At 40.8% G+C, this 24557-nt stretch overlaps 2 protein-coding genes and 1 long non-coding RNA gene across 3 annotated transcripts; 1 reads left to right on the forward strand and 2 right to left on the reverse strand.

Annotated features, from left to right (window-relative positions):
* Positions 1-235: 235 nt before the first annotated feature.
* Positions 236-3110, reverse strand: LOC126696862 (anthranilate N-methyltransferase-like). Its single transcript, XM_050393591.1, has 4 exons — positions 2519-3110; positions 1507-1817; positions 938-1002; positions 236-813 (listed from the first exon to the last, which is right to left on the reverse strand). The coding sequence occupies exons 1-4, from the start codon at positions 3034-3036 to the stop codon at positions 487-489; spliced, it is 1221 nt and encodes a 406-aa protein (XP_050249548.1). The 5' UTR covers positions 3037-3110; the 3' UTR covers positions 236-486.
* A 3960-nt stretch (positions 3111-7070) lies between these two features.
* Positions 7071-8324, forward strand: LOC126696431 (uncharacterized). Its single transcript, XM_050393178.1, has 2 exons — positions 7071-7465; positions 7532-8324. The coding sequence occupies exons 1-2, from the start codon at positions 7071-7073 to the stop codon at positions 8322-8324; spliced, it is 1188 nt and encodes a 395-aa protein (XP_050249135.1).
* A 13660-nt stretch (positions 8325-21984) lies between these two features.
* On the reverse strand, positions 21985-22744 carry LOC126696865 (uncharacterized). The gene is made up of 2 exons (XR_007646109.1): positions 22655-22744; positions 21985-22302 (listed from the first exon to the last, which is right to left on the reverse strand). It is a non-coding gene; the product is annotated as an uncharacterized LOC126696865 (long non-coding RNA).
* Positions 22745-24557: the final 1813 nt, after the last annotated feature.

A 24557-nucleotide genomic window follows, 5' to 3' on the forward strand; every position in this document is an offset into this window, starting at 1 on the left:
TCCTTTGGTCACAAAATTTTACTCTGACCAGATCAAACACCTCCCAACAGGAGCACTTCAATAGTGATAATAGACTCACAGAAATGTCGTAAAACCACACTTCAATGGCTGATTCATGATTAAAGAAACCAGAACAAAATCAGAGAGAGATGAAAAATAGGAAGCTAAAATCTCAGTTCTCATAGAATGAGCCACAAACAGGCTCCCCCTAGCTAATCTGAGCCTTGGCAATCCCTTAACATGAAAAGGTAGCCAATCACAGCATCCACATCCGATAACGCAGGTGCTGCACCATTTGATGGAAGATACAAGGAGTGCCATCATTAGCTTGATTAATAAGAATAATTTTTCATTATCCAATATTTACACACAAAACATCCCATATTGATATCATAATATCATCAGAAACTGGTCCTTACCCTATCTCAGTAACTAGGCAAAACAGTTTAGAAGAGACTGTCAGCTCCTAAAAAAGATATGTTCAACCTACAGCGCAAATGATACAGATTCCTTATCTTTCTTATTGAATTCCATAACAGCCGAATTACAGACAAAACAAGTAAAAGAAATGGTCTTAAATCCAGCTCCAAATGCCAAGTCAAACAATTCGTGTTGCATCCGCACCTTTCCTCCTGGTTTTTGAGTCATCATAAGCATATCAAGTAGGGATTTGCCCCTTGCAAAAGTGGTCATCTCTGGGAAAATTGGAAGAATTTGCTCCACAACGATTACCTTTCCGTCTTTTGGAAGAGAATTGTAGCAGTTCTTCAACAACTTCAAGCAGCGATCGTCACTCCAATCACGAAGTATTCCCTGCATAATATCCATAATCTCACAATATTTACTGAATTTATTTCTTAATTAAAGAGAAAGATGGTCCTCTAAGTCATCAGTACAAGTAAATCAGGAAATAATGCCAGAAAAACTCAAAACTCACGTTCAAAAATATGGCATCTCCTTTTGGAACACTCTCGAACATATCTCCAGCTACATGTTTCACACCTGCAAGACAAATGAGCACATCCTTTAATCTAAGCACTCAATGAACTAATCCCCGAAGGCCATCTAGGTTCTTGAAACATGCAGTCATGCATTAACAACCACAAATCAGTAATATTGAGTTGGCTAGATTTAAATAATCAATCTCAACAGACAATATGAGATTTTCCATTTTGGCTATCTCAAATGATAGATGATTTGGAGTTACTCTCTCTGTCTCTCTCAATTTAGAATGCAGTTCTGGAGCGATGTGGTACAAAGAAATTGATAATATGAAGGTTGTAAAGAGTACAAAAGACAGTACAACAGAAGAGACCTGGTGGAACTGCACTTAAATCAACTCAAGTGATGAAATATAAAACTCAATACATCACCAACCAGTATATTGATCATTTCAATTTCAAATGCCAATAAGAGAGCTCGTCAAATTGAAAGTTACCTTTGGAGAAATGACACAAAAACTCCACAATATTATTTCAAATATTACATATCGAAGAGACATCATACCAGGAAAGGGTGGGGCATGTTTTATGACATGAGGCAAGTCAAAGTTAATGCCCTTCATATTGGGGTATTTGGAAGTGATTAAGTTAAGTGCCACTCCAATGCCACCACCAACATCAACCACCTGCTTGAGGTTCTCAAAACCTTTGAAGGACTCAAGGATCTTCTTAACAACTATGGCAGTGTGGCTGAACATTGCTGTGTTGGAAACTTGACTGAACCTGCCGTCCCTGCCAGCATACTCATAGGCATGCATTCCATGGACCTTGTTAAATGGAAGTCCGCCTTCAAGAATGGCATTCTTCAGTTGCGACCTAACATTCATTCAATTCAACAACAAAGTTAGCCACCATTAGCAAAATTTTGATGAAGTCTGGGAACAACTAGCATAAGGCACACAGGTAATCCCTTTGTGATGGGTGTTAGACCACATTATTAAACTACTTGACTATGCCAAAAAACCAGCCACAACTACAATTCCTAATAGGTAACAATGATTATAATAACAACAATGAACAAAAATCCAAATACCCAAATGTCTTGTAGCCAGAAGGCATCTACCACTCCCCTGTCTCCCATGTTGGGGTTCGACCCACCACCCCAAAAATCAAAATAAAAAACAAAATAACAACAATAATAATAAATCTAAGTATTGAATTAACAACACTTTGTCCTTATGCAAGTTTGTCATTGTCGTTTATCATTCTACTATACAACTATTACCATAAAAGTTAATTGAAAGTCCAAAAACTTAACAAAAATGATCAGCACCAAGTGGGGGCAAAAGTAATATAACAAATTGACTAATCAACGAGTTATGTATGTCAAATAGTGCTGTGGATTCAAGCAAATTATCCAAGGAACATTCTCTATGGCCCATAAGGGAACAAATCACAAAGCATGACATGAAGATTGCAAAACAGAACTAATTAAAACGAATAAAGAAATAAAGGGATTTCTTTATGATTAGAGAAAAGGAAAAAAAAAATCAAAAAGTGATGACTGAGTCACTGACCAACTATCCAAGTAAACCTTGTCATGAACCAAATCCATCAAGGGTGCCAAGGAAACCCCATCTTGTTGGTTACCACGCGCAAAGTACTTGGACACTGAAGTAAGACAGTATCGCCTGTGAAAAATATCATCATCCAAAGAGACACCAAGCACGCCATGGTGCAGCAGTAGGCTACAAATGCGGTTAATCATGGCTGGTGCGTCCGGGTTCGTGGTGGGCATTTGGGCCACAATCTCCTCAGCAGAGAGCGTGACACTGGGACCCACATTGGCCAAGATGTCAAAGACACCAAGGTCCATGGCTGTGTGTATAGCCATGGGTAGCGTTGACCCGTACACCAGTTCCATGGCCTCAGAGAAAGCTTCTTCTTCTTCTTCTCTTTTTTGAATGCGTTGTGATTCTTGGTCGTCAATGATTGTTATTGGGCCGATGACGATGTGGGTTTGTGCTGAAGATGATGAAGCCGCAGCAGCAGCAGCAGCCATTTGTCTTGCCTTCTGACGCCTGTTCCTGCCCATGGCTACTTTCCTTCCTGCTTTTCCTCTTGCTTTTTCGGTGAGAAATGAAAATGAGTAACGAAGGGTCAAATAAAGTCTAGAAGGATGTCAAAGATTCATGATAAGTTGGTAACTGCCCCTTTTTTTCTAATCATTATTATCCAAATTTTAAAAATACTATTTTTACTATATTTTTATAAAAAATTTTAAGCGACAGACAAAATAATAATTTTAATAGTAGTTTTAAATTAGAATTAATAACGTAAATTTCAGTTAGATTAACTGATAAAGTCTATACAAATACAAATAGAATATGACTTTTGTCATAACATGATAATTCATCTTTGAGGCTATACAAGATTTTTTAAGCATTTGATTGTTCCTTCGAGTGTGTTTGGTTTCCATTCTAACACACTTGTATATAATTAAAAGGAGGAATCTTTTGGGATAACTCCAAGATGCTAGTGAGATGTTTCAAATTTAAGACCTCATGAATCTTATGAGTTCCTTAGCAACCACTAAACCAATCCCTAGGAGTTTTCTAAGGGTCGAATCAAGAGTTTGAAGTAATCTAACGGGAGTAAAAGCATTCATGCGCTACACAATGTATTTAGATTTAAATCATGGTTATTGATCAATCAAGACAAAAAATGCCTACAAATTAAAATTGAAATTTCCCTTCATGAAAATGTTTTTATTTATTTTTTTTGGTCTTAGACCTGGTGTATCCCTAAAGCTTTCAACCAAGGGACTAATCACTGTTGCGATGGGTGGGCAAAGGTAAATTGCTAGCCCAGGGAATTTTTCCAAAGTGTTGGAGCTAGAACTTGGGCTCTTTTACCTCCATTTAAGACAGTCACTTTGGGATTGAATGCCCAATCACTCAGCCAACCCCACTGAGTTCTTCATGAAAATGTTGTCCCTTTAAGAATACTTTCGAATGTATCTCCTCCTAAATGTTCCACACTTGCAACATAAGTTAATGCGCCTCTTTATCTACATAACTTGTGTATTTATACAGCCTATCTAGGCTTTTTAAAATTATGATATTAGTATTATTATTCCATAAAATTCATATGCTGATCCCATCGTTTTAAAAATCAGACTAATTGGTTGAATTGGTTCAACTGGGAACCGGTCACTAACCTAGTTTGATTAAAACCCCTAAAACTGGCCAGAACCAATTAAAAATTGGTAAAAAATGGGAATTGGGAGCAAAAATGATTCATTGACTGTACTGGTTTTTAAAACCATAGTTAATCAAACTTTAAATTGATAAGATACGAAAAATCCTTAACAATATTGTGAAAAAAAAAAGGAGACTATGAGTTAAAATAATATTGGAATACAGTGGGGAATGTTGTATGACATGAGGTAAGTCGAAATTAATGCCTTTGACGTGGGGATATCTGGTAGTGATGAAGTTAAGAGTAACTCCTAGACCATCGCCAACATCAAGTTCATCAACTATAATTGCCTGAGTTGCTTTTCATAAGAAACATTGCTTTATTTGCCTTTTGAAAAATTGAAAAAAGAAAAGAAAAAAGGCTTCCCCACTAGAATTGAGTAATTACTAAAGAAATGTTTCAAATTGGTACGTGCTGATACAAAAGAAAGAACTGAGGTGTCAGAATATAAACTTTATGTAGTACATAATTGCTTTTAGCAATTGAACCCAAGCTTTAAAGGTAAAAAAACCTTCTCAACCAAAAAATAAAATAAAGGTAAAAAAAGAAAAAGAAAAACTAGGAGATAATTACAATGAACTTTTCATAAGTCCTCATTTCGTGGCCGACATTGAACTGTGGTTCACCAATAGGACTATTCAGGATTTCTTAAGTTCTAAGTATGGTTCGCCAAGCAACATGTACGTAAATTGTCCATTGCATCATAGTGATGCCATATTGTTTGTCCAAAAATCTTCATAAAAAATAAGGTTAGGCAAAGTCCATGGAAGAAACCAATGTGAATTTGAAACTTCTTATAGACAAAGAAAGCCATAGAGTGCTTTTTGCTGAAGCTAGCAAGGATTTCATCGACTTCCTCATTCACGTTCTAGCCCTGCCGGTTGGAACTTTCATTCCGCTTCTCAAAAAGCAAGGAATGGTGGGTAGCTTGGGGAGCATTTACGAGAGCATTGAAAGTTTTAGTATATACATACTTTCAATCAGTGGTGGCTCCAGTAATATTTTCCAGCGTGGTCATTAAGAAATTTAAATTATATAAATTTAATAAAAATAGAACTTCATATATTGACCATTAAAAAAAAAAAAAACACATACACACGCACAAAAAGAAATAAAGTCTTACAATTTTCTTTTTGAATTTTCTTATTTTGAAATTTTTGCATGATAGTCTTATTATCAATGTTGTAAGTTACATCTTTTTCAAAATTTTAGTTCCATAAAAATTTTCTTAAGCTTTTTCTTTTTGTTTGTAAGGACCTAATATATTGTTAACGGGATCAAAGTTTAAAGAAAAGTTTAACTACAAACTAAGCTATAGCCTAAGGCTACAATTCTCACTAAACAAATTAACATGGTTACATATTTTGAAAATTTAAATTGTACGGCACCGAGGTCCCAAGACCCAGATGGGCCCTGGGCTCAGGCCCAATAGCACGGCCCCCTCGCCCTAAGCTTTGCTTGAAACTGCCTTCAAAGAATACGAGTTTTGGGCCTCGGCTTCGGAACTATGCTCGGCATAAAGCTTCCCGAACGGTCAGTGAAACCTTGTCCGGGCGTACCATAGGATGCTCGGGAAACATCACTACCGAGCAAATTCACCTAAGTTGGAGCCAAGTTCCAAGGCCATAATCGTTACACTCCACTCTCACCTAAACATCCACTTATAACAGATAATATTGGACCTCCAATTGCACTAACAATGGCAGTAATTATAATCTCCCCACTAACTTAAAGCTATAAATAGAAGAAGTTGAGAAAGAAGAAGGGGTTCAGAAAAAAGAGAGAAAAAACAGTCATTTAGAGAGAGGGGAGGAACATTACTTTGAGTCTCTGTGCCGAGAACGACCCAAAGTAGGAAATCTTGAAGCCCACTTTACAAATAAATTGTGAGCCTAAGTGAGGTTGAGCCCAACAGTCTCATTTCAAGTTGGCACAATTGGCGCCCACCGTGAGGCTCTCCTACGAAGCTGTGGTTCGATTGAGGCTCAAATAAGGGAAATGTCCGAGGGACATTCAGGAGGGCATGCTCAGAGCGGTTCCGTGGGATCTTCTCGGGGATCCACGTGGCGGGAAAGAAGACAGAAAGGGCGCGAGGATAGGGAGCGCCTACGAGGAGAGGAAGAGTCTGGCCTGGGAGAAGGGTTGGATTAGACTCGCCGAACGATGTCGGGTGTCTCGAGACACAGGCAGTATGATGATAGAGACCAAGAGCTGGAGCGGTTGCGCAGACTGGTGATGGATCTAGAACTGGAAGCAAGGGGTTGACGCCAAGAAAGGGACCGCTACCACCGGCAAAGGAGAAATGATAGCATGGGAAATCGGGGTGAAGAGGGCTCTAGCCACTCCGGTACACAACGATTCCAAAACCAATCACCCTTTCAAGAATCACACCGGCGTAGGAATCAGTTACACTCCCGAGAGACACGTCATCGCCGGAGCCGTTCACGTTCGCATGGATATGAGGACCGAGGGTTGGATTCGCCAGAGGAACGGCGACCCCACAATGCTGCCATGGACGCCATGAGCTGAGCCTTACGAAGGGCTGCTCGGTTGCTATTCTCAGATGAAATTGAACGGGCCCCTATGCCGAGTGGATTTACAAGACCGCCATTCAATTCCTACGACGGGAAGACAGACCCTGTGGAGCATGTCAGTCATTATATCCACATGATATCCTTGCATGCACACAATGATGCCTTGATGTGTAAGGTATTCCCCTCCAGTCTCGGTTCCAGGGCCCTGAGATGGTTCAGTGGGTTATGAAAAGGCTCCATTCGTAGCTTTGCCGAGCTGATTCAAGAGTTCGACAATAGATTCGTGACATGTAGCCGAGTGTCGCAGCTGGTGGATGCGTTACTTTCCATAAAGATGAGGGTCGGTGAAACCCTTCGGAGTTACGCCAGCTGGTACTGGGAACTCTACAACGAGATTGGTGGAGGAAATGAGAAGATAGTGGCAAGCACCTTCAGGATGGGGCTCCCCGAAGATTCTGAATTATGGGAGTCGTTGACGAAAAGACCTCCCGAGGATATAAGGCAACTTATAAGGTGCATTGAGGAGTATAAATGCCTGGAAGATGATCGGCTACAAAATAAGGGGAAAGCCCCGTTACTAGGGAGATCTCGACAGGGTGTTATCCCGGCAAGACCAAAAAAAGATTTCAGGATGCAAGAACCAGAGGCGCAAATTGAGGGAGTTAATGTGGCGTTCAAAGAACCTGTGCACAAAATTCTAGATCAGATTAAGAATGAATCATTCTTTAGGTGGCCGAACAAGATGGGGGGTGACCCATCTCGAAGGAACTAAAACTTGTATTGCACATACCATAGGGACAAAGGGCACACCACCGAGCAGTGTCGGGTACTAAAAGATCATCTCGGGCAATTAGTAAAAGCAGGGTATTTGAAAGAGTTTGTAGTGGACTCCGCAGACCGGGATGCTGACCAGGGTGTTCAGCAAAAAAGGAATCCCCTCCCGCCACCGTTGGGAGTGATCGAAGTCATCCACGCTGCCCCAAGAGGTACAGCAGCAGTTAAAGGGGTACTGACAGTGGCTTGCACGAAAGGAGAATCACCCGAGAAGAGGATGAAAATTGGTCGGCTAACCATCTCTTTCAGCGAAGAAGACTTGAAAGGGACGATCCAACCTCATGATGATGCGTTGGTAGTAACAGCTCGGATAAGCGGGTTCTTGGTAAAAAGAGTGATGATAGACCAAGGAAGCAGAGCCGACGTGATGTACTTGGATCTGTTCGAAGGGCTCGGATTGAAGAGTCAGGACTTAGCGAAGTATGACACGCCACTGGTCTCGTTTGACGGAAGGGTCATGGTTCCTGAAGGGCAAATTTCTCTCTCGGTGGACATGGAAGGCAAGGAAGTAATAGTGACCTTCATAGTAGTCCGGTCATTCTCACTGTACACTGCAATCCTGGGAAGGCCGTGGATCCACGCAATGAAGGCCGTTCCGTCCACCTTGCACGTGAAAGTGAAATTTCCCATCGAGTATGGAGTCGCCGTGGTGCGAGGGAACCAACGAGTGGCTAGGCAGTGTCTGGTCGCCGCAGTCAGATGGAAGAGCGAACAGCTTGGACAAGCGGGGGAGACCGAAAAAGAAACTTTATAGCAATCATAGAAGCCCCGAGGGGAAACGGGGGCGGACGTTGCTGAGGAGGTTTTAAAGGTCAGAATTTTTCCGGACAATGACAGGTATTTCCAGATAGGCATGAGCATGAATGACCAAGAAAAGGTAGAGATGTTGTTGTTCCTTTTACAGAACGTGGATGTCTTTGCCTGGAGTCCGTACGAAGTGCCTGGCGTAGATCCTGAGTTCATTGTCCACAAGCTTAACGTGGACCCATCATTCCCCCCGAAAAAACAAAAATCGAGGAGAGCATCGAAGGAGCATGTTGACGCGATGAATTTGGAAGTCCAGAGGCTAAAGGAAGCAGGGGTGATAAGGGAAATATTCTTCCTGAGGTGGTTAGCGAATACGGTGGTGGTGAAGAAAAAGAATGGTAAATGGAGAGTTTGTGTGGATTTCACAGACTTGAATACGGCATGTCCCAAGGATCCGTTCCCAATGCCCAAGATTGACCAACTAGTAGACGCCACGTATGGGCACCCGAGGATGAGCTTCTTGGATGCTTTCCAGGGGTACCACCAGATTGCCTTGGCGCTCGAGGACCGAGAAAAGACAGCATTTATTTCCCCGAGTGCAAACTATCACTACGAAGTCATGCCGTTTGGATTGAAGAACGTCGATGCTACATACCAGCGGATGATGACGAGGATGTTTCGAGAGAAAATTAGGTGCACAATGGAGGTATACATTGACGACATGGTGGTAAAGAGCAAAAAGGAGTTGCAACATATGGAAGACCTCCGGGGAGTATTTGAGATACTCCGGCAGCACAAGTTGCGCTTGAACACCGAGAAGTGTACTTTCGGTGTGGGGGCTGGCAAGTTCTTGGGTTATATGATTTCTACTCGGGGGATAGAAGCCAATCCCGACCAGATAGATGCCGTGAATCGCCTTAGACCACCGAGTAATCCAAAGGAAGTACAAGTGCTAATCGGGATGTTAGCCGCCCTAAACTGATTCATCTCCAAATTCGCAGATCGCTGCAGACTGTTTTATCAACTTTTGAAGAAGTGGAAGGAGTTTCATTGGGACAAGGAATGCGACAAGGCCTTTCAAGAACTGAAGGAATACTTGGCAAAAGCACCCATGTTAACGGCCCCGGAGTCCGGGGAGGATTTGTTTATGTACCTCTCAGTGTCTGACCATGCCGTGAGTGCTGTGTTACTAAGGGACCAAGGAGTACAGCAGCCAGTGTATTACATAAGCAAAACCTTAGTAGATGCCGAGACGAGGTACCTGCCCCTTGAGAAGCTAGTTTTGGCACTGGTGCACGCCACGAGGAAGTTGCCGTATTACTTTCAGGCTCATACAGTATTTGTCCTCACCGAGTATCCCCTACAGTCGTTGTTAAAAAGATCGGACTTCACGGGCCGAATAGCCAAATGGGGAACTCATTTGGGTTCGTTCGACATAAGGTACCGACCGCGAAGCTCGGTAAAGGGACAGGTTCTTGCTGATTTCATTGCAGAATTCACCCCTAAGAACGATGGGAAGATAATTTGTAATGCGGAACGTCGTTCGTGGAAAGTGTTTGTAGACGGCACTTCGAATGCTATGGGGGCCGGAGCTGGTATTATCATAATCACCCCGGAGGGCATACGATTAGAACACTCCTTCATATTAGGATTCAAAGCCTCAAACAACGAAGCCAAGTACGAGGCCTTCTTGGCCGGGTTGAGGGCTGTATTGCGTTTGGGCGCGAAAGATGTTGAGATTTATTCAGACTCTCGGCTGGTCGTTTATCAAATCATAGGAAGCTTTGAAGCTCAGGACTCTCGGATGAAAGCCTATCTGAGTGCAGCTAAGCAGATCATTGTCCGGTTCGGGACAGTGCCCATGTAGGTCGGGCACAAAACAGACATGCCGACTCGCTGGCCACGTTGGCTTCATCCTCTACCGAGAATATACCTCGGCTGGTCAAAATAGAGCTTATAAGGGAGCCGAGCATCGAGGTGAAAAGTGATGACAACCTGGCTGGGGTTGAGGTTACCATGGTGTCAATGGCAAATCCGTGTTGGATGAACCCGATCATAGACTTCCTAGCCGAGGATAAAGTTCCGGACGACGAAAAGGAGGCCAAAAAGATTCGTCAGGTGGCTCCCCGGTACTAGCTGTCGGCAGATCGCAAATTGTACTGGAGGTATTTCGCAGGCCCTTACCTTTTATGCCTTCATTCTGAGAAAGTGAACGAACTTCTGACTGAGCTTCATGACAAAGTGTGTGGTGGCCATGTCGGGGGACGGTCTCTGGCGCACAGGTCAATGACTCAGGGGTTTTGGTGGCCACAGATGTAGAAGGATGCCACGGAATATGTCCGGAGGTGTGAACAATGCCAAAAGCACGCCTCTCTAATCCACCAGCCAGCAGATCGTCTAAACCCCGTCAGCAGCCCATGGACATTCTCGGCCCCTTTCCCCGAGCAACGGGTAACTGCCGATTTGTATTGGTGGCAGTGGATTACTTCACGAAGTGGGCGGAAGCCGAGGCCGTAGCCAACATCTGGGATATTGACGTGAAAAAGTTTGTATGGAAAAACATAGTCACAAGGTTTGGGGTAACGAACTCACTAGTATCAGACAATGGGCTACAGTTCGATAGCAAAGCTTTCCGGGCCTTCTGCAGCGATCTCGGCATTAAGAACAAGTATTCAACCCCGGAATACCCTCAAAGCAACGGCCAAGCTGAGGTAGTGAACAAGACGATTTTAAATGGGCTGAAGAAGAGGCTGGACGGGGCAAAGGGGAGATGGGTTGAAGAGCTGCCTAACATTTTATGGGCCTATCGTATGACTCCCAGAAGATCCACGGGTGAGACCCCTTTCTCTTTGACATATGGGGCAGAGGCCGTAATACCAACCGAGATGAGCTTATGCAGTGCATGGGTTGTAGGATTTGACCTTGCCTAGAACGCCGACCTGATGATGGAGCGCTTGGACTGGTTAGAAGAATGTCGAGAGGTCGCAACCATACGGCTCGCAGAGTATCAGCAGAAACTATCCCAGAGATACAACCAAGATGTAAAGGGGAGGGAATTCAGTGCCGGGGAATTGTTGCTAAGGAGGGTCGTGGGAAACATGCAAGATGTAGCTACCGGGAAGCTTGCTCAAACATGGGAAGGGCCGTACAGAATTACCACCATCGCTGGCGCGGGGGCTTACTACCTAGAAGATCTTGACGAGAGGCCGCTCCCTCGGCCATGGGATGCTCACAATTTAAAGAAGTTCTACCTGTGACCATCCATATAGTAAATGTAAGTCAAAACTTTGTACTTTGCTAAAGTCAAGATAATGATGAAGTTACTTGTCTAAGCTGTTTTTGATCCCGTCATTGCACATTAAGAGAATTGCATGTTTTGTAAAAAAAAAAAAAAAAAAAAAAAAAATTCTAAGGACAGAAGCCTCATCCTCTGTTCGATCAAAATCACCGAGCAGGTGGAAACCTTATCGTTACAAATTTTTTTTTAAGAACAGAAGCCTCATTCTCGGTTCGATCAAAATCACCGAGCAGGAGGAAACTTTACCGTTACAAAAAATTTTCTAAGGATAGAAGCCTCATCCTCAGTTCAATCAAAATCACCGAGCAGGTGGAAACCTTATCGTTACATAATATTTTCTAAGGACAGAAGCCTCGTCCTCGGTTTGATCAAAATCATCGAGCAGGTGGAAACCTTATCGTTACAAATAAAATTCTAAGGGTAGAAGCCTCATCCTCGGTTTGATCAAAATCACCGAGCAGGTGGAAACCTTAACACCCTTACAAACACTAACTACAATTTCATTCTCGAATTATCCAAACACTGTGTAACAGGTTTTGGGGCATCATGTCATTTACGGTTGGGGAAACTAAATCCCATTGTTTAAACGCAATGTATTAAAGTATGATCTAACCGAGCGGGTAGCTCTCGGCCCGACCTACTACAGAATAAGAGACCACAAAAATAGGTAAAGAAAGGCGGCACAGACATAATCTAAAGCAAACACGCGACAAGTCAAGAGCAGAATTAAAAAGTAGAGTTAATATCTCATCGCCAAAACTCGGCAACCGTTTACGGAAAATCCTCGCGAAATTGTTCAGTCACCACAACCCGGTGACATAGGCAAATATACCAATAATAAAACAAAATAAATGTTGTAAAAAATAAGTAAAAGCATGAAAAGCTGGACGACAAGTAATTTGATTAGATGGAGGGCCGAGTTGGATCTGTCACTTCATGCTGCTGCTGGCCGATCACGGGAAAATGCAGGTCCTCACCGAGTAAGTCTTGCATAGTTGGGATGCTGGTGGCTTTTGTCTCATCTGGCTCTGTATGAGCATCAATCTGTTCCACCAGCTCCCTCATGCTTGCCGTTTCTTCATCCTCAACGGGCACCGTTGGGTCCTGCGAGGCAATAACGGGGCTCGGGAAGGGAATCTGGCCGGGGTCTCTCAGCGGGGAATCCTCCGGAACTCCTAGAGCTTGCAGGGCTGCAAACCACCCAGCCTCAAAACCCAGCCTCCGAGCTTGGGACACCATTGGTTCCGCAGATTTCTCGGCGTCCGCGAACCCCTCATTGTACCACTTTTGCTTGCAGGCCTCTAGGGCTGCCCTCAGGTCGGTGAGTTCCTCGGCTTGAGAGGTGGTGAGGCTAATGGCTTCTGCTAGCTTCACGTCTGTTTCGTTCTGCTTAGCCAGGAGCTCAGAGCATCTCTTCTCCGCCAGTGCCCCATTCTTCTCCGCGGCAGCAGCCTTCTTCTCGGCAGATTCAGCTGCCTTTAGTTTTTCCTTTACTATTTTGGCAGCTGACTCCTGCGCCCCCTTTTCAAGATCAACTTCCTCGGCAAGATTCCTTGCACGGCCAGCCAATATGTGAGCCAGTTGAGCAGCCTGACAAACACAGAAGTTAGTACGGAAGTGAAAAGGAATGTATGGAAAGTAAAAGACAAACAAGGAGTTACCGCAATAGCATGCCACTCTAACTGGTGGCCCACAGACTCCTCCGACCCTTCCTCGAAGGCATGCACATCGTCGGGAAGGAGAAGACCCTCGGCCAGGGTCTGGGCAATACGACAGCCTTCGCCTTTCTCTCACATCCGCACACAGGCGGTTGAAGGCAAAGGCTTGCCGTCCAACAAAAATTTGGGCTTCCATGCTGGAGCAGTTTGAGAGAAGGACGCAACCCCCGGACCAACCTGGGTCTGCGGCTCGTGGATAATGATGCCCTCTGTTGGCCGGGGAGGAGTCTGGATGGCAGAATCTCCCGAACCTGTAGATGTTTGATCGGCAACCCTTTGTTTTTTCCAGGCTCGTCCAGCTTGAGAAGGGGGTGGAGGGGGAGGCACCTGGACCCGACCTTGAGAAGGTGGGGGTTGGGAGGGTTGCCGTGCACTGGGTACGAAACGGTCAATGGTCATGACCTTCCTTGCCACCATGTTTTCGCCAGGGTTGGTATCTGCAGCCGACAAGACGGTCGCTTCAAGCGCTGGATGCTCGGGCTCCACAATAGGGTTCTCGGGCTGCACCTGCTCCTGAACAGGGGCCTCTTGTTGAATAGCCTCGTGAGCTAACTCTCGAAGGCGTCGAGACACGCGCTCTGCAGACTCGTCCCGCAAAGGAGCTAGCTCGTCCGAGCAGGTGTAGCGCTTTCCAAACTCCCTCGCCTCCCCGATCGTAAGCTTTGGCGGCAGGAAGTTCGCGTACCGAACGTCAATGTATGACAGCAATGGACTATCGACCAACAGCGCCTGCTTAAAGGACTGCCAGGTGGAGTACACAGGTTCTACTCCGAGGATCAGGTGCGATGCTTGGAGCTGCCCGTCCCAGTGCACGAATACCTCAGAACGGAGGATAAAATTCAAGTCTTTTACGTGGACTGTTTTGATGTCCGGAACGAAGACCTTGCCGTCTGTAAAAAAAAACAACAAATGTTATATCAATATCCGATAACCAAAATCTACTTCAGTAAAGAGGGAAGAGAAGGAAGAAGGGGGGGGGGGGGGGGAAGAACGGTTAGATCAAGGGATCGGTACAAACCCACTTCATGCCGTGAAAGAGGACAGGGGACCTCCCCGGCAAACTAGTTACCGTGCACCCGAACAAACTCCCCGACAGAATTCCTATTCGAATCAGGTAGGCATGATATCGGCCGTACCCGATTATCTCTAGTTTTTAAGTAAAAGTTGGAAGCTTTGTTCCCACAGAGGCTATACATATGGTTAATATCATGATAATCTAACTGTAAATCAAAGGTATGGTTCAACCTACTAATGCAGCTAATTACTCGGTAAAAGTTGGGGGGAAGCTGGTCGGGACACAGCCCGTAGTACCTAAGTGTGTTTATCAAAAGTGGATCCATGGGGAACCTAACCCCACCCTCAAGAATTGCCATTAAAGGGAAAAAGGCCATACCATGCCCTCGGTGGAGAGCGATTTCACTCTCGTGGCAGTAAGCCACTTCCACGTCATCGGGAATATTAAACTTGCGCCTAAAGGTGGCCAAGGCTGCCGGGGCCTCTAGGAGATAAGAGTAACCCATCTATGATACTTAATACTATGAAAAGGAACTCGAAGAAATAAGTTGAAGGAATAGGAAGGGGAAGAGAACTTACTTTGGGTTCTAAGGGAGAAAGGAACTCTGGGCTGGTGAGTAGGCTCACAAGGGAGTGGTCGGCAGAGAGTATGCTCAAGAGATCAGAGGTGGAAAAAGTGAAAGAATGCTCTGAGGAAAGCTATTTATAGGATCAGAAAGAGGCATGGGAGCGTTAAATCAACCTGATGCCTCGGAACAGTGCGTCTTTTGAGGAGAGTATTAATAAGAAGCCGAAACCGCATAAGTCCCTGACCATAGGATTTTCGAGACTAGAAGGCTCGGCTGGCTCCTTGATTCTTCCCGGCAACCGGGTATGAATTAAGGGGGGGCTAATGTATGGCACCGAGGTCCTAAGACCCAGATGGGCCCTGGGCTCAGGCCCAATAGCACGGCCCCATCGCCTTAAGCTCTGCTTGAAACTGCCTTCAAAGAATACGAGTTTTGGGCCTTGGCTCCGGAACTATGCTCGGCATAAAACTTCCCGAACGGTCAGTGAAACCTTGTCCGGACGTACCATAGGATGCTCGGGAAACATCACTACCAAGCAAATTCACCTGAGTTGGAGCCAAGTTCCAAGGCTATAATTGTTACACTCCACTCTCACCTAAACATCCACTTATAACAGATAATATTGGACCTCCAATTGCATTAACAATGGCAGTAATTATAATCTCCCCACTAACTTAAAGCTATAAATAGAAGAAGTTGAGAAAGAAGAAGGGGTTCAAAAAAGAGAGAGAAAAAACAGTCATTTAGAGAGAGGGGAGGAACATTACTTTGAGTCTCTGTACCGAGAACGACCCAAAGTAGGAAATCTTGAAGCCCACTTTACAAATAAATTGTGAGCCTAAGTGAGGTTAAGCCCAACAGTCTCATTTCAGGTTGGCACATAAATGTTAAATTGCATGTTCTTTATATTCTTAAAACACATGTCAAATTTCATGTTAATTAGAAGTTATTTACTATTTAATCTATAAATTTATTTTTTTATGTATAATTTTAGACAACAAAAATTCAAAATTTAAAGACTTGAGAGTGATGACATAGCTTTTGATATTTGATTTTTTTGAAATTTTGCAAGTATGGAGGATTTAAGAAGATAATGTAATCTAATGGTAAATTTGCCAAAATTCACATCCAATAAAAAATATTAAGTGGAGTTGTAGTCTTAATCTACAACCAAGTTTGTTACTAAATTTTGTCCGAAGTATAATTATGTTTAGCCAAAAAAAGTTTAGGGTGGTCCCAAATATTTTTTATGTATAAAAAATCATAAATTTTTTAAAATTTACGTATAATAATTAATACTTTTCCAAGTCAGGGCGGTCCTGTGACCACCCTGAACTCTATGTGGAACGGCCAGTGCCTTCAACTCATAACGATAATAGTGTGGTTGAGTATTGTTGTGTTAAAAACCCGATTGTACCTAGGGTCCAAGGAAGGATTCTCAAACATATGCATGCCATAGACCTTGTTGAACAGAATTCCTCCCTCAAGAATTGCATCTTTCAATTGGGACCTACAACAAAGTTAGGTTAGATACCATATCTCTTTATTACAAATTTTAGCAGCATGTGAATTAGTTTGTTGGAGTTTTAGCTTGGTCTAATTGTGTCATATTAATTTCTCAATTAAAAAAAAAAAAAAATTGTACGTGGGATATCCACTCATGCATGTATTAATTGTATACCAAACGTGATGAACAGCTGGAGTAGGAGTACTAGACTAGGGTTTCATAACAAACCCACTTCCAGGGAGTGCCAAAGTTGTCGGGAATCATGACATCTACATTGCTTCCTCAAAGATGTAAATAACGAGACTTTGTATTACCTTGCTCCACCCATTGCTGGGTGTTGGGTTAAGATAACTTGATCTCGGTTAATTAATTCAATTAATCAAGTTGATTAATTAAGTCAAATTACATGCGAATCGTGGAGGCACCAACAAATCACCAAATAAACTAAATGCAATGAAAATAAATTAGACACGGTGATTTGTTAACAAATGGAGCTTGTAAGGAAAAAACCCCATCGAGTGATTTAAGGTCACCACTCTCAAGAATTCACTAATCAACAATCAAGTAATTACAAGTATAAGGAATCTTACCACTACTCTCGCCTATCCCGAAATACCAACCTACAGTTGAACTCTTACTCCAAAACTCAATTAGACTTCATCTTCTAGTAGTCTTTTTTCCCTTGATGCACAAATCTCCAATTTGTGACTAACCCTTTTGCACAGATCCCAGTATGTGACTAACTCTAGCAACTTAAATGGATGTTGTTGGCTGCAAATTTTTCACTTCATCAACAATGAAGATCAGGATGCACTTGGTTGCAAAACCTTATGGCGTACAAACATAGTTGGTCTCTGTATCCGTGTGTGACAGCTCTTAAAATAAGTTTTATATATGTCTAGGATTGTGAGAAAAGAAACACTAAACAAATACATAAGCTTGGCCCGAATTTCAAATCTGAAAATTGTAATTCTTAATAGATTGAGTTTCTATCAAGGCATCTGTCAAGCTTCTCATTTAGTCTTAATAGCAGTATCTATTGAGCTATTTGTCGAGATTTAATGAAACAACTTTTCTTTACTTATTTCTTGGATCAATCTTCATATCTTTAATACGAACACTAATTTATATGCTTGAACAACATATTCTTGATGAATTAAACTCAACTTAGATCTACCTAATTACAAATAAAGTGCATTTTGTCAAAGGATTGACCAATTACATAAAATATGACCCTAAGACTAAGCAATTCCGAGCATGGTAATGTATATGAAGCAGATCATGAATAAAAATAGGAAAAAAGACATGACACACCAGCTAGCCAAGGAAGACCTTGTCTTGAAGCAAGGCCATGAAGGGACCCAATGAAACGCCATCTTCATTAGGCACAAAGTGTTTAGACATAGGAGTAAGACTGTAGAGCCTCTAGAAAGACCCAAAGTTCCCATGCATCGTCAGCAACCACAGCACAACCAAGCACAGAGTCGCTGACCAGCAGCTTGAGAATGTGGTATGGCTGCGTCGGGGTTCTTGGTGGGCATCTGAGCTACAATCTGTGAAGGAGAGAGCTTGGCTCCAGGACGCGCTTTGGCTAAGATATCAAAAACCCCAAGCTCAATGGCCTTAAGATCATGGGCAGCACAATGGATGTCACCAGCTGCATGGCATGGGAGAAACTCTCTTTTTCTTCTATTTTTTGATCACCATCAAGAATGATTCGGTGGGATTCTTTAGGAGAGGCCATTAAATAAACTTTGAATTCATTTGAACCTCTTTCGTTCACAAACTGGAAATTTTGTTTATTGGATTTATAGAGATTAAATGATTTAAGGATACGAATGTTGGGTGCATTGCACCACACGGGTCCAGCCTACACCTTGGCTTAGCTCATTAAATGAGCTTGTTGGACAAGCTGCTGAGAAGTCAGCAAGTTTAAAGGAGCTTCCTAAAGAAGTTTGCAAAAAGGAAGAATTGAAGTCATCTTTTTCTCTAATATTATATACAAAAAGTCAAGGCAAGTTGGCTTGCATTTCTTGTGAATTGATGACAAGCGTGTGGAAGGAAGAAAAGAATATAAAGATGAATAAATAAAAGGAAAGATCATTCAGTCATTTGGTGCAGAGAGAGTCCCAGAGTGTGAGGACAGTGTACTCTTAAAAAACTGCGTGAGTGAGAGCATGTAAAAGAGGAGAAAAACATGAATCCGGATCCTCTCCATTTCAATATGAAATGGAGAGTGTCCGGTTAAAGGTTGAGATTGATTTAAAATCAATCTATGGCTTAAAATCAGCCACACCATTTAAAATATACTTAACAGAGCAATGAGTCATAATTAACGTTAGTTTTCAACGTTTCTTCTGTCTCTATGAGTTCTCACTTTCTCTGTCTCTCTCATAAAAAATCCATGGCTTCTTTCTCTCACCTCAACCGAGTTTCTCCCTCACTCTCCCTAGCGCTCCACTCTCTCAACCCCGACTGCCCCTCCACCAGTCTCTCCACCTCCATGCTTGCTCTTTGCCTCTCCCTCAACCCCGTCGTCATCGCTTCCCGCATTCCCAACTCAAACCCATAAGCAAAAACAAAGAAAAAACAGTAAACAGTAACTCACCAGCTGAGATCCCGACCCCACACACTCGCACCTTTTTAGAACCAGATCAGAGAGAGAGAGTAAGGGTTGGGATTTGGAGAGAATCGGGTGTTTAAGTGAGAATTTGATGTTTTTCAGACCCAGATCAGAGAAAGTAAGGGTTAGGGTTTGGATAGAATCGTGTAAGAGAGAAGTTGATGCTCAATCTCCATGGCTACAGCTAGCCGCCACCGTGTTCCGCTCCACCAATTCCGGCGGTGGTTTCGGTAAAGTTCCTATATCTCTCTCTTTGATTTTTCCTTCTTTTAATTTTCTCAACAAAAAAGAATATTTTTTTTTAATTTTTTGTATTGTATTAGGATTTTGTTTTCTTTTGATAAAGAAATTGAATTCCCTATTGTACTTGAGAAAAAAATAATGTGGAATTTGTGTTATTCGATACAGATTGTGTTCAAGTGAAAAGACAACAAAAAAATAGAATTTGTATTTATACTAAAGTAAATGATGGTTTACCTACTTGTTTTCCTTTTAAATAAACAAGCATTTATCTTTTGTCATTTTTCACCGGACTAAATCCCAAACTTTGCTAAGTTTCGCTTTGTTGATTTAAAGTTGTTATATATTCATCATAATCTTTAAGTTGATGAATGCGTTTTTTCCATTGTCAAACTAATTCATGAATTTTTCTAATTCATGTTCCATGTTTTTCTTGATTAGCTATAAACTGAAAATTACTTCAAATAATGATTTTTTTTAATTGCTTAATAGTGAGTGAGTATTTGCTCTAGTAGACCTTCGAAATGAATTCCCCAAAAGTTAGGAATTTTTTTAATCATAATCTTGTCTTGTATGTTTTTAATTTGATATGTCATTGGTAATAATTGAGCCGAATAGTTTTGTTGAATTTGATCAAAGTAGATCTATTTGAAAGACTGGTGAGAACTGATGGTCAAACTCCCTCATACAGGGAGTTGTGAAGTGCCATTGGGTTAGCTATTCTTATGATCTGATTGTCCTCCTTAGTAGTTAGCTGATATCTTAGATTGATACGAAGGCTTTAGGATTTATCTTGTTCTAGTACATATTGGTTGAATAATTGGTTATATTTTGGGACTGTCTTGTTTGTTTCCAAAGTGTTATTTCTTCAAAATGTGCTTTTAGTTGGCTAAAGGTTGAATTTTTTATTTTGTGCTTGTTTTATGTCTTTCATGAAAAATCTGATTTGTAAACAGTGGCCAAAAGGCCATTGGCTATAATTGAGAAGAATAGTTTGTTGAATTGGATCAAATTAGCTTCATTTGAAACAATGCTGAGAACAGGCGTCAAAGTGCTATAAGGTTAGCTCTACTTATGATTTGGTTATACTCCTTAGCAGTTAGCAGATATGGGGGCTTTAGGATTTATCATAGCTTATTAGATATTGATTGATTTTTGGGACTCTCTTGTTTGTTTCCAAAGTGTAAGCAAACTTGCAGCACTACTTCTTGCACAGAAAAAATAAAGTTCTTTTTTTACTAGAGACATGCTTTCTTGTAGCTAAATTCATGGGCAGTATTTGGGTACAATTCCATTATCATGATCAACTTGTGAGTATTTGGGTGGTTTTAGTTGAATTATGGCTTGGAGTTCTATGTAGCAAAAAGGCTTGATACAAATAGCTCAAGCCTGTGACTTTCAAGCTACTCACTGTGAAGCAAATGAATCCTTGCTTGATCTAATTTTTATGTTTTAGCTGTTCCCATAAAAGTTTCACGTCCTTCAAGGTGATTGGATTAGTTGTAAATGGATGTGATGGTGGTGATCATCAGTTATTATTACCATTAAAGTAATGCATGATAGGAAATTTTTTTGGTCTTATTATCATTTATCAAGTTTCTTTACTCCTAGATCAAGTTTTTTGGAAATCTTGATATATGTTTACCAATGAAATCACTCTTTTGTTCTTTTGTCAGGTTGAATGGCATGATTATAGGTATGCTATTCTTCTTTTGATCACTAAGAGCGAGAAAAGGCGAGTGCTAGAGGGACTAGTGAAGACCATGAAGCTGGCTTTGTTCACGATTTTTTTTTTTTTTTTTTTTTTGGGAGTAATTGTTCATGAAATTTTAGATATAAAGAACATGACTCATATCTATTTTAGTTGGGATAAAAATCAAGATGTAGCTATTTTGGCTTTCTTGAAACACTGAAATCACATATTTATATTGTAAAGCTAATTTAGCTAAGCTATAAAGCCTTTTTGTTTTGGGTTTTGTTCATTTGGTTGTGGATAAAAATTTCAATGAATTTTTGTTGTCTTTGAGAATCAATTATAAGCTTGTCTTTGAGAAGAAATTACTAGCTTTTATGCGCTCTAGTTGTGCCTTTTATGTAAGTACTTTGTGATGACTGATTTGGTGTCACTGAAGCAATTAAGGATTAGTTTCTTAAAGATTTATAAGATACTTAAAAGCAATCCTAACATATTTATTGCTAACAAAATCAAAGGTCATAGCTTGGAGAAACTAGCACAGTTATATATTACTTGTGCAACAATTTTACATTCTTTAAGATATGTAATATGAGGTGGAATACTGCCAACCACAACAAATTTACAGTAGATACCGTAGATGCTCCTCAACTGAGAATGGTCATGTTTCAATTTTTTTGCTGTATGACCGATGCTTCTAAAGCCAAAAGTTAAAAATCAAATTATGATTAGAAATCCGTCAACAACAAATAGAATGCATCTTGAAGTTAAGCACTAGCAGCTAAGGATTCTTTGAAATTTATTTTAATACAAAACAAGAAAAAGGAAAGGGAGAGAGTTAAAACCATTGCACTATTCATAAGCTCAAGTGTGCAATCTCAAGTGGAAAATCTGCTATTGATTGTGTGAAAAAAAAAATCCACAATACTCTATTGTAGGAATGTGAGAATACCACGTGAGAGAACAAGTAGTACCTAAATATAAATAATTACTACTAAGAGAAAATTACTGTGAAACAAATCATATTTTGCTATCATTTCTAGTAAATTTTTTATATAAGTACAATCGACCTGAATTTATTAATCAAATAGAAAATTAAAAGGGATAAAGGATTCAAAACATTGTTTTTCCAGTACTAATCACATGTAAATAGTGATGGTTTATATGGCAATTACAACAAATATTCTGTTACATTAAAGCTCCAACTTCATCTGAATTCACTGCAGCTCCATTAGGGGCATCATCTCCACGAAGCTGAGTAGAAACATCGTCTATGGCTGAATTCAACTGAGCAATCTTCTTTGTTAATATTTTGCGGGTTCTCTGTAGTCATCACACCACCAATGCAATATCAATGCATTGCAAACATTTAAAAAAAAAAATGATAACTAAAAGAATATCAATAATAGTTAAAAAAGGATGAAAATACAAGTTAACACAAACAATTTGTACAGTGTTTCTTTTTCTTATTTTTTTTTATTGAAGCACAATTCATAAAGCTTACTTATACATCGAACCATTATATTTTTCTTGTTTTTCTTTTGACAACCAACCATAACTAGGCCTTTATTTGTAACCAAAAAGACTTTACTTTCAAAGCTGAACACATTAACAAACATGCATACACACATAATGAATAATTTAAAGGATTGCAAATGCAGGAACAACTTCTCACCTCCAAAGTTTTCTCCTCATCATATATAAATTTTGGCAACTTCCTCATCAGATCTTTTTTGTCAGCTCCAGCAAGTGCCTTGCTTATTTGCAAAAACTAAACTCATCAGTACTTCAGCATAAAAAAATTTTGAAAAATAAATAAATAAATAGTGCATTTGAGCTATTAATTGTAAGAACAGTATATGAACCACATCAATAGCCCAAAATTGAATCAATAGCCCAATACTTACTGATGCATCACATGGCTGTTTAATTAGACCAAATAATTACATACATTTACATATTTCTTGATACTATGACTTTAATAAAATATTTTTACTCTATAGGCTCAAAAATGTGACAAAAACACATGTATTACTGCAATTAATTAGAACCTAAGGAGACAGATGCACAACACTCTCATTACAAAGCCACTAACAAAGATACTTGCACAATTTGGTTTTCCATCAAATAAACCAGATTTTAGATCATTAAAGTGTCAAAACGAACACATACACTACTCTACTTAATTGATAACCTAGGGAAACACAGACACGCAAGACCAAATAAGTTGGATTTCAGTAGGTATATTTTCTCAAACATCTTCAGTGCATTTCACAACTCAAACCACAGTAGTAACATAGGGAATGAGAAAAAACTGATCCATTGTGACAAACTTCAAACTAAGAAATTATTATCAAGCTAAGAATCATAGTTTTGTTTCAGTGAAAGAAACTAAAGAATAAGAAATGGATACTCTTAGGCAAAGAAATCAGGATCAGAGGAAAAAATCATAGATTTAGTATCATAGGTAAATCATCATTTACTTTAGTATACATACATATTTTGTTTTTTTGTTGTCTTTTCACTTGAACACAATCTGTATCGAATAACACAAATTCCACATTATTTTTTTCCCAAGTACAATAGGGAATTCAATTTCTTTATCAAAAGAAAACGAAATCCTAATACAATACAAAAAATTAAAAAATCTTCTTTTTTGTTGAGAAAATTAAAAGAAGGAAAAATCAAAGAGAGAGACAGAGGAACTTTATTGGAACCACCGCCGGAATTGGTGGAGCGGAACACGGTGGCTGCTAGCTATAGCCATGGAGATTGAGCATCAACTTCTCTCTTTCCCGATTCTATCCAAACCCTAACCCTTTTCTTTGATCTGGGTCTGAAAAGCATCAAATTCTCACTTAAACACCCAATTCTCTCCAAACCCCAACCCTTACTCTCTCTCTGATCTGGGTCTAAAAGGGGTGCGAGTGTGTGGGGTCGGGACCTCAGCTGGTAAGTTACTGTTTACTTTTTTTTCTTTGTTTTTGCTTATGGGTTTGAGTTGGGAATGCAGGAAGCAGTGACGACGGGGTTGAGGGAGAGGCAGAGAGCAAGCGTGGAGGTGGAGAGACTGGTGGAGACGCAGTTGGGGTTGAGAGAGTAGAGCGCTAGGGAGAGTGAGGGAGAAACTCGGTTGAGGTGAGAGAGACGAGCCATGGATTTTTGATGAGAGAGACAGAGAAAGTGAGAACCCATAGAGACAGAAGAAATGTTGAAAACTAATGTTAATTATGACTCATTGCTCTATTAAGTGTATTTTAAATGGCGTGGCTGATTTTAGGCCATAGATTGATTTTAAATCAATCTCAGCCTTTAACTGGACACTCTCCATTTCATATTGAAATGGAGAGGATCCGGATCCAAAAAACACATAAAGCAAGAGAAAATTGTGAGAGATAAACAGTGAGGAAAATAGTAGTGAGTGAAAAATGTTGTAATTTTTATTTAATATAGTAAAATCATTTGGAGTTTGTTTTGTGATTTTTTCCTTTAAGGAGAAATGGTTTTCCATATAAATTATTGTGTTCTTGTGTGGTTGTGCTTCCATTGTGTTTCTGCTGTGCTTGTTGAAATTTATT

This window comes from Quercus robur, chromosome 8, assembly GCF_932294415.1.
Source record: "Quercus robur chromosome 8, dhQueRobu3.1, whole genome shotgun sequence".
Classification (NCBI taxonomy): Eukaryota; Viridiplantae; Streptophyta; class Magnoliopsida; order Fagales; family Fagaceae; genus Quercus; species Quercus robur.

What these genes read in the sequence shown, in the direction of transcription:
- LOC126696862 (XM_050393591.1), bottom strand. Translation starts at nt 3,036, where the DNA reads ATGGGCAGGAACAGGCGTCAGAAGGCAAGACAAATGGCTGCTGCTGCT. An exon ending in ACATGCCCCACCCTTTCCTG is followed by an intron (nt 1,003 to 1,506) that starts GTATGATGTCTC and finishes TTTGTCTTGCAG; the next exon opens with GTGTGAAACATGTAGCTGGA. An exon ending in GAGATGCCATATTTTTGAAC is followed by an intron (nt 814 to 937) that starts GTGAGTTTTGAG and finishes GATATTATGCAG; the next exon opens with GGAATACTTCGTGATTGGAG.
- LOC126696431 (XM_050393178.1), top strand. Translation starts at nt 7,071, where the DNA reads ATGAGGGTCGGTGAAACCCTTCGGAGTTACGCCAGCTGGTACTGGGAA. An exon ending in AAGAATGAATCATTCTTTAG is followed by an intron (nt 7,466 to 7,531) that starts GTGGCCGAACAA and finishes CACATACCATAG; the next exon opens with GGACAAAGGGCACACCACCG.